The sequence below is a fragment of the Musca autumnalis genome, unplaced genomic scaffold, assembly GCF_047663935.1.
Source record: "Musca autumnalis isolate F117 unplaced genomic scaffold, ASM4766393v1 scaffold_2, whole genome shotgun sequence".
Taxonomy (NCBI): Eukaryota; Metazoa; Arthropoda; class Insecta; order Diptera; family Muscidae; genus Musca; species Musca autumnalis.
In genome coordinates this window covers 268,473,486-268,492,464 of record NW_027411755.1, presented here as the reverse complement: position 1 = coordinate 268,492,464, position 18,979 = coordinate 268,473,486, and the positions used below count along the sequence as shown (strand labels likewise).

The 18,979-nt window shown below is 34.1% G+C and overlaps 2 protein-coding genes across 3 annotated transcripts in view; one reads left to right on the top strand and one right to left on the bottom strand.

Annotated features, from left to right (window-relative positions):
- Positions 1–18,979, bottom strand: part of toc (toucan) — a 192,974-nt gene that overhangs the window by 61,059 nt on the left and 112,936 nt on the right. For both annotated transcript variants that reach the window (XM_073964955.1, XM_073964956.1), the window contains 2 exons: positions 16,893–17,021; positions 1,549–1,734 (listed from right to left, as the gene is read on the bottom strand). In XM_073964955.1, coding sequence (XP_073821056.1) covers positions 1,549–1,734; positions 16,893–17,021 — 315 coding nt within the window. The remainder of the gene's footprint in view (positions 1–1,548; positions 1,735–16,892; positions 17,022–18,979) is intronic.
- Positions 12,850–15,529, top strand: LOC141392038 (beta-hexosaminidase subunit beta-like). The gene is made up of 9 exons (XM_073964957.1): positions 12,850–13,118; positions 13,190–13,328; positions 13,385–13,464; positions 13,696–13,879; positions 13,962–14,065; positions 14,203–14,521; positions 14,581–14,710; positions 14,769–14,970; positions 15,027–15,529. The coding sequence occupies exons 2-9, from the start codon at positions 13,223–13,225 to the stop codon at positions 15,462–15,464; spliced, it is 1,563 nt and encodes a 520-aa protein (XP_073821058.1). The 5' UTR covers positions 12,850–13,118; positions 13,190–13,222; the 3' UTR covers positions 15,465–15,529.

The following is an 18,979-nucleotide window of genomic DNA, read 5'->3' as shown; positions in this document are numbered from 1 at the left end:
CACGTCCATACTTCCTAAGCAAATAGCCTAAAAGGTGCAAAAAAACCCAATAACACCGTGTGTAGTGGTTGGGGCGCAAGATAACTCTCGAGCAGATCTGCCGATTCGGTCCAACATTTAGGCTTCGTAATATTTTGTCCAAACTTAGTTTAAGTTCGAAGATAACCCATATCGGCCCACTCCTTCAGGTACCTCCCACACAAAAGTTCAAAAATGTTCGGGAAAATTGTGCGCATGATAACTTTTGAAGGGAGTGACCGATTTGGTCCATACTTTACACATCCTATTAAATCTACCAGATTAGATCAGGTTCGAATATGGACAATGTTTGTCCCCTCCTTTGGGTATCTTCCGCACAAAATTTCGGATAAGTTTACTTTAAGACCTGCTCTCGAATCACGTTGATTTTTGTTGAAGCAACTTGCATTCGCTGCATCAATTACTACGGTAAAAGTTTTTCAGGGACAAGTCCATACTTCTTGAGAAAACAGACGGAAAGGTGAAAACCCCTTTGGTACCATATGTAGTGGCTTGAGAGCACGATAACTCTCGAACTGCTCAACCGATTTGGTCCAAAATTTGGCCTTCGTCTATTTTGTCCAAACTTAGTTTCAGGTCGAAGATGGGCAACAACTTCCGGTACTTTTTCCCCCAATATTTAAAAAGTTTCCAAACTTTGGATCTCCTAATATTTTCCCAAATTTAGTTTAACTTCTAAAATGGCCGTTATCGATCTTGTCCTTAGGGCACCTCCACCACAAAAGTTCAAGATTTGTGTCTAAGTACATTTTAGGGTCTGCCGAAGATCTTTTGGAAATTTATACCAAAGCTGTTCGTTGTGCTCCTCTTTACAGCCATATAAGTTCCGTGGACAAGTCCATGCATCCTGCCATACTGGTCCAAAAGTTATACGATGACCTACAGAAATGACTAGTGGGCGCGATATCTATCAAAAAGATATGACTGTCAAAATAAGATCCATTTCCATTCTTTAAGTACCTCCTCCGCAACATCTTTGAACTTTAATACTAATCCACATTTATGTCGGCCAGTTCAGACCCTGAATACATTTGATCTGTCCGCAGATGAAAGTTTCAATTCACATAGATTGAGGGTATATCTCTGTCGGCGAAGTGGACTGACACTTTTTTACTTGTTTTTTTTTTTTAATTTTTTCCATTTGATCCAAAAACCTTATATATGAAATTTTTGGCAATCGGTTAAAGTTAATTCTTGTCACCTGAGCGATCTTTGTTTCCAAAGTAATTTGTGTGGGAAAAAGGTGATTTTTCACGAAAATTCCTCTAAAAATTACTATGGAAACCAAGATCGCGCGGATAACCGATCGTCATAAAATTATATAAGGTTTTTGGATCAAATGGAAAAAACGGATGTAGGCATTCCAAAAAAATGTTTGTCGGTTTTTGGGCCGCCCCAATGCTCATGTGTGAACTAAATCAACAAATATGTATATGCATACTACATCTGCATGTCATCAATGGGCTACTCAGTAAAGAAAAATTGAAAAAAATGTTTTCTTAAAATTACCTTTTAACGGAGTTTTAATAGGTGTTGTTTTGGTGTCTAAGCGTCGCGTATTCAATTGGAATTTTTTTAGTGGTGGCGAACCTTTAATACTGGTTGTGCTGCCACCTGTTGGACTGCTAGCAGCAGTGGATGTTGTGGATGGTGATGTGGATGTTGTAGAATTGCTCTGGGCATTAAAACGTTTTTCTGAAAGCAAAAGAAAAATAAATTCGTTCAATTTTTGTGGTATACTTTTAGGAGGAAATGTTGCTTCAAAACAACATTTTATAGAAACATTTTATTGCGTCCAAATTCATGTTGCAAAATAATAAAAAAATTCTCTTATTATACACTTACTGCAACCAAGTTTCTGGTACACGAAACAAAACATGTGTCCGCTCTTAAATAATTATTAAGTTCGTTTAATGCGTTCCTTTTTGTTAAAAGATTTTGTTTGATGCTTCAATATTGAAATAAAATATAATAAATGTATTTAAAAAATATGACAAAATATACACAAGTCTACAAATAAATTAGTAACTTGCAACAACAAATACTAGAATTGTTCAAATAATTATTTTCACATACAAATTTCACAAACAAAAATTAAATTCGGCCGTTCCGAACTTTTTATAAGAATAATTATTTTTATATGGAATAATTAGTTTCCTGTTAGGTGCAAGAACCTCAAATTTCAGCTAGTTCGGTCGAAAATTGTAGCTAAAATTCTCAAAATACAGAAAATCGGAGAGTACCGTTATATGAAGGCTATACCAAAACATAGACCTATGTTAACGATTTTTGGTTGAGAAGTTTTGGGACCAACGAGAACCTCATACATATGCCAAATGTCAGCTAATTCGGGTAAAAACTATAGCTAAAGTCCTCAAAGTACAGAAACGTGGATCTATCTTTGCAATTTTTAGTGAACAAGTTTTGTGGTCCAAGTGCCAAATTGGGCGGAAAATTAATCTAAAATCCTCAAAATACCCTAAATCGGGAGGTACCGTTATATAGAGGCTATACCAAAACGTAGACCTATATAGGCCGTTTTCGAACTTGACCTGCATATGGAAAAAATACACTCGGGTGCAATTTTAGCTGAGTGCCACCGTGGAGCAATGGTATGCACACCCGCCTTGCACGCTTAAGGTCGTGGGTTCGATTCCCCGACCAGTCAACATCAAACACTTTTCAACGGTGGCAAAATACCCCTCAGTTATGTTGGCGACATTTTCTGAGTATTTCAGCCTTGTACAACTTCTCTACAAGTGGTGTCTTAGACACGCCGTTCGGACTCGGCGATAAACAGTAGGTCCCATATCATTGAGCTAATATGAATCGGGGTGCACTCATTGATATGAGAGAAGTCTAACCTGTCCCGCCTGGGATGTTTGTGGAACAATTATATATGCAATTTTAGCGTTCTATCTCAATTATTGCGGACGCTAGAGTGCTTACAACAGACGTACATGTCTAGATCGTCTTAGAATTTTTATCCTGGTCAAGAATATATGGGGATTTCTGAGTGAAATCGGACAGTTGTCTAAAAAGTGGTTTTTGATTTCCTCTTTTGCTGTGGTGATGCTGCACATCAGCAAAACATGTAAGTATATTTTCAGTTTTTATTTACTAACGGTTCCAGAGATATCGCGCCTTGAAAAAGTCGAATTCTGTAAAAACTACATGTAAAAAAATACTCATATTGATCCAAACAGAAAAAATCTTTGTTTGTATTATATATACTTTTTATCAGCTATCTAATAAAAAATAGAAAACAATTTGCACACTAAGATTGTATGCAATTTTCGCCATTTAATATTTAAAATCTTTGTACTCTTCGATTTTCTTGAAATTTGTTTGTGTTAAACTACGATCATTTACAAAAATGTTAAGTCCTATTTGGTAGTGGGATTCGAATGATTACTATTTTTTCTCAATTTTTTTAAAATATGTCAATAAAATTTTTCATTTATACCAGTGTAAAACATTTGTTATTTTAGAAAATAAATAAAAAAAATACATTTATTAACATGTGTTTTGCTTTTTTTATTTAGGAATTTATCTTAAACATCTTATAAACAACTTCATTTATCGATTTTGAAAATGGATGAAGTTTTTTTTGTGCACGCGATGGGTTAAGCCATTGCATATCTCAAATTCAAATCCTCTTTCGTATTTAAATAATCAACTTCTGAAGAAAATATCACGTTAATATATGGCAGAATATTCGCCACGGATGTCCATTCATATAATACACGCGATGTAGTTATTTGATAATCAATTTTGTTACTTTATTGTAATCCATTTTCAAAATCGAAAAGTGAAGCCGTTTTTAATATGTTTAAGATAAATTCCAAAATAAAACAACAAAACAAATGTTAAGATATAAAAAAATTTGATTGATTGAGTGGAGTATTCCCCCATTGGCTCAACTTCATTCATTACCCTCTATTACAGAGAGTAATATTTTTCAAAACGAACTGACAGTGTTGCAAAAATTTTACTGATCGCTACCAATATCATGATTTCATCCCGGCGAAGGGAATTATAAATTGGCTTCTCGGTTTTTGAAATGATGCCTTTTTAGCGAAAAACCGAACTCTTTAAGTGGCTAGTATTCCCATATGAATCAGAATCACACTCAGTTCGTTTTGAAAAACATTCGTCAGTTCGTTTTGAAAAACATTACTCTCTGTAATAGAGGGTAATAAATGAAGTTGGGCCAATGGGGGAATACTCCACACAAGCAATCAAATGAGATTGAATCTTCAACAATAAACAAAACCAACATATAAAAAATGTAAACAACAAAACATTATTATTTGAAAATTTGCCTATTAGGGCGAAGATCATTTTTCTTGTTTTTGAATTTTTCTCATCTATGAACATTGTTGTTTCAAAATCCGCAAACATTTACCAGGTGTAAGCAATAAACAGTTGGTCCCATATCATTGAGCTAATATGAATCGGGGTACACTCATTGATATGAGAGAAGTCTCCCTTGTCCCATCTGGGATGCTTGTGGAACAATTATATCTCAAAAATGGTAAAACCTAGGAAAAAGCCATTAAATTCATTCTTGTAGAGAATTTTCAGTGCTACAACATTTGTTTTAGTCCCATTACGATAGGACTTGCGGTTTCCAAGAAAAATCTTGAAAACCTAGAAAACCCCTAATGTTGTGAAGTTTTGATTTTTCTCATCTATGAACATTGTAGTTTCATAATCCGCAACAACTTCCCAGGTGTTAGAACCTTTCATTTAAAGTTTGTTAAAGCGAACCGTGAATATTAAAGAAGTTATGAGTATCTATAGTGTTTACAGAATTCTTCTTTTTCAAAGTGCGATATCTACGCAATCGTTTGCAAAAAAAATATACTGAAATGTTTTGTTGAGGAGCAGCATCAACACAGCAATAAATAAAGAAAATCAAAAACCACTTTTGCAAAAGTGTCTGATTTCACGCACAAATCCCCATACATAGAAATAGTGTAATGATATAATTTAATAGTAAATGTAGTTTTGAAGTTGATTACTTATCTAAATATTTTGTTTATTAATCGTCTTATCAATGTGATTGTTGCAGAGGTCAAAACAATTAAACCATTTTTAAGTAATTTTAAATTCAAATTTTAACACCATTCTTACAATAGCGCTCATCACTGGATGTATTTGCTTTGAATGAATTATAATGATTTACTAATTAATTTACTGGTGTATGGAATGTTGAGTTCCTACATTACTAAAAATTTCTTCGTCACTACAGTCTGCGCTATAAAAATATTAGTAATTAAAAAATAAGACACATTACATTCGGCGTCCAATTTGAATAAACATGACATGTTAAACAAGCCAAATGTGTTTAAAGCATCCATTTCACAGCATGCAACAAAGTAAGGAAATTAATGCCATCAACAACTATTTGTCCAGCTTTCCAATTAACACCTACTATTTTGCCTCCACTACCCCCATGTAACTGTCAACTGAATTCAAAATTGCTTTAAACACATTGACCACCATGACTGCTAATCACCAGCACAACGATGGCTTCGAAAAGCACACTTCTTCCGACGTCTGAACGCATACATATCTTGTCTAAAACAACAACCACATATAGAAAAACACCCAACAAACCTGTTCCCAATGACTGACCAAAGAAGATACAGACGATATTGGCCATTTGTTTTGCTTCACCAGATTCAGTCAGAATCGATAAAGAGCCGCTTCTTTGTTTTCTATTCTTGTGACAGCTGCACTTCGTCGTCATCGCTTTTCACGCTTCCTCGCGTATTCGTCAGTGTAACGAAGAGAGCACCTAAGTTTTAACACCATTAACACCTGTTATCTATCATCTGAGTGTGAAAATGGCTAACGAAACCAAAACAAAAGACAATAAAACTCATAAAGAAAGTCAAACAAAGATGAAGCAAGGTAAAACAACACGTAATACATGCTAATAAATGAATGAGATCATTCTCATTTAAGTCTCAAATGCAATGTTGCGGTGCTCACGACTTTGCGATACCATAACTGCAAGATTCTCTTAAGTTTTATGGATCAATCGAAGTTCGTTGTAATTATTTGTTAACAATGTTTATTGGAGACTACTTAAAATTGTATTTATGGTTTACAAATACAAAATAACCATCAAGGCTCTAGAAAAATTACATTGCTAAACATTTTTTAGCAAATAAATATTGTCTTCGTTAATTTTCAAAATTATAAGCAAATGGAATTTTGTAGTTTTCGTTAATTATAGCTAATTTTGTCCTAACTACTTATAAATCAAAAATTCAACATTAGAGTATTTCAAAGTTTCTCTTATATACCAATAGAGTTTAAATTGAATTTAAGAGAGTTTTGAGAATATCTTTTTTCTCGATTTTTGTGAATTTTTTTTAGTATTCTCAAAACATAAATCTAATCTAATATCGTCCAATAAATAAATGATTATCAAATAAAAGAACAAAATTCATAAACAATCATATGTTGTTGAATTAACAAAAATTAAGAGTATCGTGCAGCGACACCAGTGGATGCTTGTGTACACGGCTGGTTTATACCTTGTTTTATTTAAATAATATTATCTGGGCATTATGGTAAAATGCCTTCGTGTTTGAAAAACATAAAAATTGTAATAAAAAAACCGCCAACATGTAGTTTTTAATCTATTTAAGAGAAAATGTCACACTCTCTTTTTAAGTTTTGACCACTACTGTATTGATCTGTTTTTAAACAATATCATTGTATCGGGATTTTTTCACTTTTCAATATTTTTTAAAACGAAAACAAAACAATAAAAACAACACATCAATACAGATCATTTAAAAAAAATTTAAGAGAGTACAAGGTATTGAGTGTTGCAGCAACATGTTGTTAAATAATTTTCTCTTTTCACTGGTTTTCGTATAAAACCCTCTTAAACAAAAAACTCTCTTGGATGCAGTCCCCAATTTACCTTTGTAGACGATTGAAAACATTTGCTTCTCTCGATATCTTTTACAACAGGTTTTTAGGTTTTTTGTGTACCTTTGTTATTTCTCGATACGATGGTTTGTTTGTTGTTATGCCAGCTTGAGGAATTCAATGACAATGTACCATGTCTTAATTTTTGAATATTTTTAATTTCGTTCTATACATTTTAAAATTCTATCGATTTTGCAGCAACTCTTTATAACGATGGACTGTGATGTGGCAACCAGCTGATTACACCGCTCATAATCTCTACAAACACTTGTTCATAAATCTAATGACAATAATAAGCATTCTTAAGCATTTATAATGTGGTCCAGTGTGGGCTTCAAAGTCATCAAGAATATTTTTTCTACTATTCACACACAGCCAGTCTACCATCAGTTGTTGTACTACGTGCTGCGACATAATAACAATCATCACATAAGCTTATACAAAATGCTGTTTGGCATTGCCGACACATGCGCAAGTGTGAATGAACAGCTCAAACAGCATGAATGAATTCGGGTTTTTTGAGTGGGCCGATTTACGTTAATACGCTGATAAATTAGCATTGAACTATATTTTCCCATGTATGGGCGAAATCTAAATTGAATTTTACAAAACGTTGAACAACAAATCCACAGATAAAGCATTCAAAATTAATTAGCATAATGGTTTGCATGGGTAAACGAATAGTAAACAATTTTTGGCTGTGAGAAATATGTTAATTGTTTAATAGGAGGTTGACAACCTTAACGACATAATGTTGTATTGAAATATTAAATAGATTATTTATTACTGATTAGTTTTATGATAAAAATCTTTGAAATGTATATATCTTTATTTTTGCCAATAAAAATTTGTAAAGGCTTAGATTAAGTTCGACCTCCTCCACTAAAACAGGTATTCCGATTTTCTTGGGGAAGTCATAACCACAATTTGGATTATAAATTGGCAACAAATCTTTACAAAAATTGGAAATTGTATATCACATCTAAAATATCGCCTGTAATAATTAGTAATGCAACAATTCTCTCCGTCGAAATCCATAAAAAAGCAAACAAAAAACATTTCTTTATTTTTTAGATACCTATTTTCCTTGTTTATATATTCCCTTGTGAAATTGTCTATATCGCATATCGCATTGTATCTACTAACAATGATTGCATTCTTACCAAGCTAGCTTAGTTTGCGTTTTTAACTTAAAAAAATTGTTTATTAATGTCATGCCTCTTAACATGGACTTTAGACATTCCTTACAATCATTCTGCCGCCGTACCACACTTTGATGAAAGGTTACATAAATTGCTAAAATGCCGCACCAACTGAGAAATTCACACGAAAGTGTTTCTGTTTTAAAACATGAAATGGTAAATCAGTTGCACGTCAAGTGTGTCTTGAATTTCAAATAAGAGCTTAAATTCACTGCTTATGTAATCCATCGAAGAGACCCAAATTACAGGGGTTTCATAAAAATATATGTACACAAAAATTACTACTAATCTGCAAATCTCCGCAAAGATAAGATATTTATTTCGCATAATCACAATTCATATATTCTTGGTCATACACATATGTCCAATACAGACATATTATCACTTTCTTACTTCGAACCAATGTGCATCACGTAAACTATTGTGCTATTTGAGGTTTTTAATACAAAAAAAAACAGAGTCTATTTCCAACAATGTTATTAAGATTTTCACATACTCCTTACTGATAGCGAACAGATTGCAGTAAATACATATACATACCTATATTACGAATGGTAATATTAGGAATAATAACTATGTATATCTACGTAATCACAACAGTGAACAAAGATAAACCATCTAAATAAGCAGTATTAATACTGTCAAAATCATTTCATACAGAGTCCTAAATAATGCAAAGTATTGGGTTTTGCGTTAAGTGTACGACATTTGAGATACTTTGTCGTTAGCATCGTCATAACCAATTCAACTTTAAACGACATTAATCTTAATCTTTCTACATTAACTTAGCTTTCATTGTATCAACGTGATACAAACTTCTGTCAAATCATATGTCGATTAGGATATAGAAGTTTTAATTTTGTTCCAATCATTTTAGAGCAAATTTGATTTTTCAAAATAAAAATAAACATACTTGCATTTTAAAATTCGTAACAACAATTCTCAAAGAAGAAGTTAACACCAGTTTTGTTTCTCCAAAATCTCCAAATCTTTTTCGTATCTCATGAGAGGCTTATATACACGTAAGAGCCAATTGTAAGGCAGATAGGCAACTCGAATGACTGCCACTTTATGAAAATCATTGATAAATTAATCGTGTATACACGGAAATACTTATGCGCGGTTATTTGGGTGTCACCGTGGTGCAGTGGTATGCACACCCGCCTTGCACTCACAAAGTCTGCGGTTCGATTCCCAAGCCAGGCAACATCAAATTTTCAACGGTGGCAAAATACCCCTTAGTGTAATGTTGGTGACATTTCCTGAGTTCTTCAGCCACGGCGTCGTCCCAGCAAACCAATCGTACCGACATCGTAAAGAAATCGAAACAAAATTCAGACACTACGTCCGTTGTCGGATCCGAAATCGTAAGGATATCTTAACGCAAGTTGTATGAAGTGGTTGACATTATTTCGGAACGAAATGTCGGAGCGAAATCTGATCGATTTCGGTCAGAATTCGGAACGAAATCGGAAGAAAATCCTTAGGAGATTCGGAAAGCGCATTTTTTGTTCCGAATTTTCGTACAGATTTCTGAACGATTTCGGAATAATGTCGTATGAAAATCGACATTATTCCGTCCGTCTGTCCGTGTATTTTTGTAACCAAAGTACCAGATAGCGTTTATTGTTCGTTTCAAAAAAAATCGGGAAGACTTTTGTAAGAATCGATTCAGATTTGGATGTAGCTCCCATAAATATTTTCGTCCGATTTTAGGTATTTGGTGCCCCATTCACGCTAGGTTAATCCAATTTTGATGAAATTTGAAAAGTGCTACGCAATTTGGTCTAGAAATAATTTGTCAAATTATATTGAAATCGGTTCTGACTCCAATATGTACATATGTATGTTCGCCCGATTTCATGTATTGATGCACCGATCAAGCTATGTGTGCCCAATTTTGATGAAACTCGAAATGTGATGGAATTTGGGCTGGAACAAAAGTTTGCTAAATTATGAATATTGAAATCGGTTCAGTTCCCAAACACATCTTCGAAGGGAGGTGCGAGATTTATCTCATATCAATGAGTGGTCAATGATATGGATGGAATTAGTCCATGTTTTACACATGCTCACTGCGATTTAGGGTATCATATAGTCAGTCGCCTCCGGCCGACTCTTATCTTTTCCTTAATGGTTTTAGTTGGTGTCGGCAAGTTTTTTATGGAGCTTTTGGGCAATTTTCTCAGGAAGTATAGACTTGCCCTTGAAAAACTTGTAGCATCGTAACGGGGGTCACCCTGTTGCAAAAAAGAATTCTGGTCTTGAACTGCACTTTTCCGAAAAATTGTGGAAATGTGTATACCGTTATCATTAGCATAGAATTAAATATACATTTATTGAAATAATTTAATGAAATAATAGCCATATCATTAGACATCGGATTTTTGCATATTTTTCAAAATTATAATGCAAATAATTCGTTTATTAAATAATGGAAGCTGGAGCTTTGAACGTATTATTGATTATTTTCAATATAATATCGAATTTCTATCTTGGGAACGATATAATTCTAAATAATAACGTAGTTAAAATTGGTTGAAATTCCAAAAATATGCAAAAATCCGATGTCTACATATCATAATGCTCATATTTACACGATTTTTCCTCCTTTGAACATTACAATGTTTATAAACATCTCATTGCGAATCTAAACGAGAAAATTAATAAAAAAAATCATTAAAAATGATCTTTGACCTAAAAGGCGAAAATTTCAAAAATAAAAAACAGGCTGAGCCCGGCTGGGATTTGAACCCACGTCCTTGAAAAAGATATCAAAACATATGTTGTCACGGCGTGTTAGCGTTCAAAGCCAAAACTCATAACTTCAAAGGCAGCGCAAAAAAGCGTTTGTCGTGAAGAAAATACACTTCAGCGGCCAAATATCCGCGTAAATGTATAAAACATTTGCATTTGAAAAACGAAAAGTTCTAGGACAGAGAAGCCACTACATAGTCGATACGTCCGAAGATCTGCTTCACCACCAGTGAAACCAGGTAACGTAATTTGGTGACTATGTGGGTTCGAGTCCTTGGCTTTCCTTTTTCACTTGCATCAACCTCATCATCAAGCTTAACTCTAAAGGAGAAAATTACTAAATTGTAATTGTTTGGTAATAAAATATACTAATTCGCAACAGTATAATTAGTGGGGTAATAATTTTTATACAATATATTGTAATAAGCAATGAGGCGATTAAAAATGTATGTATTATAAGTATTTTAGATGCATAATGGATGGATAATTCTTTTTGTGAAATGTTCGCATAACCCGACTTAGGTTTTTATGCAAAGAAAATTTTACCACGCCCACTTTTTTCAATTTTCAATTTTTGTTCAATTAAAAACTACTGAACCGATTTTTCTGAAATTTTGTTGAATTTCGGAGGGAGCGGGGTACTTCCCCTATACCCTATTTCTTTAAAAATGCTATATTTACAATAATTACGAATGTATCGGTTTGGAAATTAATTTGCGAGACAATTGTGGTTGTGTCTCCGACCTTACCTACCTATTTAGGACCCAAAGACTTGACCACGCCCACTTTTAAAATATGTTACAGCTACTGAACCAATTTTCCTGAAATTATTTTCTTGAATTTCGAAGTGGACGGGGTACTTCGTTTTGTCATATTTAAAAAAAACGCCATTTATGAATAAATATCAAATTCCGTCATAACACAACTTAGGTTTTTATGGAAAGAATATTTTACAACGCCCAGTTTTTTCAATTTAAATTTTTTTCTTCAAAAATTACTGAGCCTATTTTCCTGAAATTGTCAGGGAATATACAGGGATGGCCCCGAAAACAGGCTACATATTTTATTGAATTCCAGAGTGGGTGGGGATATTTAAAAAACCGCTATATTTGCAAAAAGTACGCCTGTATCGGTTTAAAAAATTACGGATTTATATACAATTTAGGTACTTCTTTGGGACCTAAAGACATGACCACGCCTATTTTTTAATATGTTATATCTCCAATACTACTGAACCGATTTCCATCAAATTTTCAGCAAAAGTTCAATGTTTGCCATTGCTATGTATATTTTATGAATTTCGTAGGAGGTGGGGTACCTTCCCCACGCCTTTCTTTTAAACTCTATATGTATAAGCCAAACTTATGATTATATCGCTTTCAGCATAAATTTTGGGAGGCAATGGGTTCGTGTGTACCCTAGGTACATGTTTGGAGCCAAAATACCGGACCACGCCCACTTTTTTAAATATATTATATCTTGAAAATTGGTGACCACGCCCACTCTTTTCAATGCATTATTTTTCCAAAACTAATGAACCTAATTTCATGCAATTTTCAGAAATGGAACGTCCCGTGGTCCAAAATATTATATATTTGTAGACGAATTTCTGGGGCCTATTGTTTTATAATCGCTATATTTGGTAAACTCATGAGTACATCGGCTTGCAAATAAATTTTCGAGACAACTTTGGACATGGACGAAAATAAATCCTAAGCAGCATCAATGGGCGAAAAAATCCGACAATGTCCGTAAGAGAAAAGGAAGGCTACAGACGAAATCTGTTGATAAATTTAAAATCCTCCTCGGTTTGACTGTGGACCGCAGAAGTGAGGTAGAAGATACCTATTTTTGAATAAAGCATAAAGTCCATAAAAAGTTGTCATTAGAAATCACTACGATGGACCAGCAACGCGGACCGGGGTCTGCTGGTATTAAATAAAATTAAAAAAGTCGGTTTTACTAGACAATTTTACTTCAACCACCAACCAAACTTTATAATCATAAGAATCGTCCGATGCCAGTAATGAAGTCAAACCTATGAGAGAACTTCCCCCCACTTTATTAACCATTCTTAATCAAATATTTAAGTTCATTAGATAACACAAGTCGAAATTTCTGGGAATCCCTCCAATTAACAATAAGAACATTATATTGACACAGGTGAGCCTTCAATGATATTTAACATCTTAGTTAAGGTGGGTTTTAAGGTAACACAAAACATTTTCCATTAGCTATTCAAGTGTTTAAATGAAAAGTTGGAGAAAATGGCATTCACCGCTATTTTCATTACAATAATTTGCCAAATTTTAGCAACTCTCATTAAAGGTGATGGGTATTTAGGATATGGACCAGATTTAAAAGGCACAGTCGGTAAGTGGATTGTATACCATTATTTGTATGTAACTGATCTATCTAGCTTTCTATAGGTGAAGTTTGGCCTAAACCTTTTTGGCAGGACAATTCCGGTCGTTATTTTGATTTGAACCCCAACAATTTCCAATTCGTGGTAATGTATTTCAAAAATAAGAAAATAAAAAAAATTAATGACGATTCGATTCGAATTAAAATTCATTCGAAGTTCAACCAAACTTCTGAAATTTAAAAAATATTTGTTTTTTTATTCAAACAAAAAGTTTCTACAACAAAAGGAGTTTGGTAGTAATTCGAACACATTTAAATTCAAATCATCTTGGCGAAGCACACTATCAATGATGTATATTCATTCTTGATATTTCAGCCCATAAACAAAAACTGTCCTCTACTCCAAGATGCCATTTCACGTTATACAGAAATCATACGCAATTCGGCTCAAGGTTATGTCAAGGCACCACAAACAAAAGTTGTGCGCCGAATTAAACAGCTAAGTGTCAATCTGACAAGAACATGCGAAATGGTACCCAGTTTGGATATGGATGAGTCATGTAAGAAGGAATGAGGCATTTAGCGTTCAAAGTCATTAATCAGCAGAACAAAATTAATTGAAATGGTTTCGCCACATTTCAGATTATGTTTGGGGCGATGGACGAATTATTGCAAATTCCATCTGGGGTATACTTAGAGGTCTGGAAACGATCTCACAACTTTTGGTACCAATGCCGAATGGAATGGTAAGGAGCTAATTAAAGCTTTGCGTAATCATAAGAGAGTTTGCAGTCAGTATGAATTTTTTCTTCTTTAATTTATATTTAGTGATTTCTTAGAACAATTTCTAAAAATAAACAAAATTATTTTCTTAATTTAAAAGTTACGTATACCAGAGACAGAAATTTATGATGAACCACGTTTTAAGTATCGCGGTTTAATGTTGGATACAGCTCGTCATTTTATAAGTAAGAAGAAAATCCTACAACTTCTGGAAGGTATGGCCTATAATAAGCTGAATGTTTTCCATTGGCATATAACTGACGATTCGGCCTTCCCCTTTAATTCCACTGTTTATCCTGAATTGGCCCAAAAGGGAGCCTATCATCCGGAATTGACCTATTCTGTAGAGGACGCCAAAGAAATTGTAGAATTTGCACGGAAGAGAGGCATACGTGTAGTACCAGAATTTGATACGCCAGGTAAGATACAAGAGGTATGCAAATATTTAAAGAAGTGTATTGTTTCTTTTTTTTAATAGGTCACACAGCCTCATGGGGAGCAGCACATCCTGAAATATTGACAACATGTTCTGGTCAATATGCTGGCCAACTGGGACCACTTAATCCAACTAAAGACTCTACATTCACATTATTATACAAATTCTTCAGGTAAAATATCCCTCAAACGTTGAAAACATTGGCTTCTTAACGTTCTATCTGCTTCCAGTGAAATACGAACACTTTTTCCTGATAAATATTTACATCTTGGTGTCGATGAGGTCAATCCTTCCTGTTGGGAGAGTAATCCTCAAATTCAAAATTATTTAACGTCCAAGGGTTTATATAATGGTGATACACCCTATTTATATTTGGAAAGATTTTCAGCAAATATAACCTCATTAGGCTGGAAGCAAATGGCGTGGCAAGAGGTAAGTCACTAAAATCAAGCCATGTTAAAATTACTTAACATAAGAATACTTTATAGGGTTTTATAGAGAACCCCGCAATGGTTTGGCCCCAGGATACCATTGCTCAAATATGGTTTGATTATGAAGCAACAGCTGCCACTCTCACAAGACGTAAATTAAATGTAATACGAAGTCAAGATTGGTATTTATATGTTTTGGAAACTGGTGGTGATTGGGAAAAATTCTATAATGTGGAACCTACTGATTTTAATGGAAATGAGAAGCAGAAGCAGTTTGTAATTGGTGGTGAAGCTTGTCTATGGAGCGAATTTATCAATGAACATAATGTACTGCCCACGACTTTTCCCCGGGTTGGAGCTGTAGCCGAAAGACTTTGGTCCGAACAGGCACACCGTAATGTTAATGAGGCGAAATTACGTTTGGAAGAACATAATTGCCGTCTGATATACAGAGGCATTGAGGCAAGACCGGCTAATAGTTACGGACTTTGTTAAATTAAGTGAGAAAACTGTTGAAACAAGTAAAAAAGTATTAGTCGGCTTTGCCGACAGAGATATACCCTCAGCATGTATATATTGAAAAAATTTTTTTCCCCAAAAAACGTAAGGAATTAAGGTTTTTTAAACATTTTGGGAATTTGAACCGAAAAAAATGTTATTAGGATTAGAGATCAAAAGTTTTGCGGAGGAGATACTAAAAGGAATGGATCTACATTGACCATTATGAAAGTGGATCTCCAGCCACTACATATGGTGCCATATAGGGTTTTTACACTCTTCGGGATGTTCGCTCAAGACGTATGGACTTACCCCTGAAAAAAACGTCTACCATCGTAATTGAGGCAGCGAATGCAATTTGCTTCAACAAAAATCAAAGTGATTCGATAGCAGGTCTTAAAGTGAACTTATCAGAAATTTTGTGCGGGAGGTACCGGATGGAGTGGACAAATATAGTCCATATTTGAATCTGATCTATATCTAGTAGATATATTAGGATGTGTAAAGTGTGGACCAATTCGGCCACTCCCTTCAATTTTCCGAAAATTTTTGAACTTTTGTGGGGGAGGTACCTGAAGGAGTGGACCGATATGGCTTATCTTCAAACTTAAACTATGTTTGGACAAAATATTACTAAGGCCAAATTTTGGACCGAATCGGCAGATCCGTTCTAGAGTTATCTTGCGCTCCAATCACCTCACACGGTGTCATACGGGTTTTTTGCAACTTTGAGGCTATTTTCTCAGGAAGTATGGACTTGCCCCTAATGAAACTTTTACCGTCGTATGAAGGGCAGTGAATACAAGTTGCTAAAACAAAAATCAGAGCGTTTCGAGAGATGGCCCTAAACTGAACTTTTCCGAAATTTTGTGTAGGAGGTACCCGAAGGAGTGGGCCGAGTAAGTCTATATTGAAACATTATCTATGTTTAGTACACATTTTACGATGGGCAAAGTATGGACCAATCGGTTACTCCCTGCAAGAGTTATCGTGCGCACAAATTTTCCGAACATTCTCGAACTTTTGTGGGGGAGGTACCGGAAGGAGTGGACCGATATAGCCCATCTTCGAACTTAAATTAAGTTTGGGCAAAATATTACGAAAGCCAAAATTTAAACCGAATCGGTTCATCCGTTCGAGAGTTATCGTGCGCTCCAGCCAGCCAGACAGACAGACGGACGGACATCGCTCAATCGACTCCAAATTGTCTGAAACACATTTCGTCCAAACATACTTGGGGTCTAAAACCATTATTTCGATGAGGCACATTTTGCCCGTATGAAAGTGTATATAGCATAAATGCTGAGGGCATACAAATACCAACGCAAAGAACTGCAATTAAAATAGGCGTTTTTAGTATCGCATTTTTTGTTTGTTCGTGAAATAATGTATTGTTCTTTCATTACAAGTGTGTCCAATACTTACGTGTTAATGTTAAAACCGCCGGTTTTGGCCGTGTTGAAGAACCATTTGATGTTTGTTGGGTTTTTGGTGGTGGTCCCAAATCTGTGGGCGAAATACTCAAGTTGCGTACATCGCGTTTCTTGGCTGCTCCTGCAAAAAAACAAAAAGGGGGTGTTAAACATCTTAAATTTACTTTTTTCCTGCAGAATTTATGCACGAGCACGCATTGTAGATTATCAACATTTTTTCAAAGACCCATTTAAAAGTTGAATGAAAGAATAATTTCATTAAATCGTTATGTTGCAAACGTGACCATTTTAACATTTTCAAAATATGTAATGGATATTTGGTGGGTGGTTGGGTGAGGAGAATGAAATTCTAACTCTGAATACATATTTGCATACATTCTTTGGCGAAATTAATAGACATTCGTGAGACTTTCACTTGTATGTCGAGTTAATAATTTTTGTGTAAATCGATAGGAAGTGAATTTTCAGATTTTCACTGTAATTATTTCCTATTTTAAATAAGTCATTGGCCTCAAAATTCAATTAAAGCAATAGAAGTGCCAAACTGTGGAGTGACCACACGTCACAGAAATTTTAAAATTGCTGTTGAAACCATATTTGAATTTAATTCAGAATTAAAATTGTAAAGAGGAAAAAATCATTCAAATGATCAGATGTATAAGTTCATTCCAAATTGCGGTTTCTTTTATTCGCCAATAAAACATTTCTCTGCTTCAAGTGCATTTATGGAAGTGCTTTAAATTATTGCAAAAGACAGATACATATGTACATATGTATGTTCTCCCCCACAAACGGAGATGAAATGAATTCATTCAATAGATGTACATTTTTATTTGTAAGGAAATGCAAGAACATAAATCGAACAAAAGGGGGGAAATTGCATTAGTATTTTTGCAATGGAAATCACATCTGGTAAAGAAAAGCACACAGTGAGTATATGTGCAGTGAGCTATTTATTATTTGCCTGTTGGTAGCACCAATACATTAAAGAGATTTTTTCGGTTTATTTTAGATGTAGCCGAATATTTAAAAATTAAATGTAATAAAGATATCAACAAACAACGATATATCTTTTTTGATTACCAAATCTGTTGAAATTCACATTTTAAAAAAGTCACTGAATTGGATTTTTTCACCTACAGAACTACATATTGTTTAAGAAAAATACCTACCTTTGGCCCGTTTACCAAAGCTACCGAAGCGTTCCCTTTCGATGACTTGGGCATGTATATAACGTTCTGAATAGGAACGCGATAACTTTTCCTTCGAACTATGGGCACCCATTTTTATAGCCAAATCTCGGAAGTACGATTTGATTATTCACAATGCATTAACAAAATTTATTTTTTTGACCAATAGCGGGTAAAGAATTTCAATTGATTTGATTTAATTCCATGTTTGATATTATTTCCGACAGCTGTTTGCAATGCATATTTTTATTATTTTTTTTTCGTTATTGATGGTTACACTTGACTCTCTTATTCTGGGATATTATAAATTTGTATTTTATGTGAAGTACTATTTTATATTGTAAATGAAGGAATTATTAATAGCTTAATAATGAATTTTGCAATAGTAATAATACATCTTTGTTGTTGCGTGATGGTGTATCTTTCGTAGAAAAGTATTACAAAATAGAACTTTATTTTGTACAGATGTTATTCTCCATTATATATTACATTTATTGCGAAATCAATTTTATCTAAATTAAACTATGGAAGCTGTTCTGTTTTCACACTGGAACAGTCTATTTTGTAAAGTTGACCAATGACATATCCCACAGTCTGTCGTAACATTGCAAAATCTACAATGAAAAGCACTCAAGAAATTTGTTTTTGATCATTCCATACCCTCATAGACAGGCAGTATTTCATCACATTTCAAAAAAAACAGATCTCTTCTTCAGTTTGTAAATCAAAAGTATTACAAAAAATGCCATGTAATGCCAAAAAATATTAGTTTTTAAACAATCACTTAGGCCCTCTCGGGGCCATGTAAAAACATCATGGAAGAAAATTGTACTGATCAAAGAAATATTGCATAATATGCTGAAAGATTCATTGCAATAAAGTGTATTAT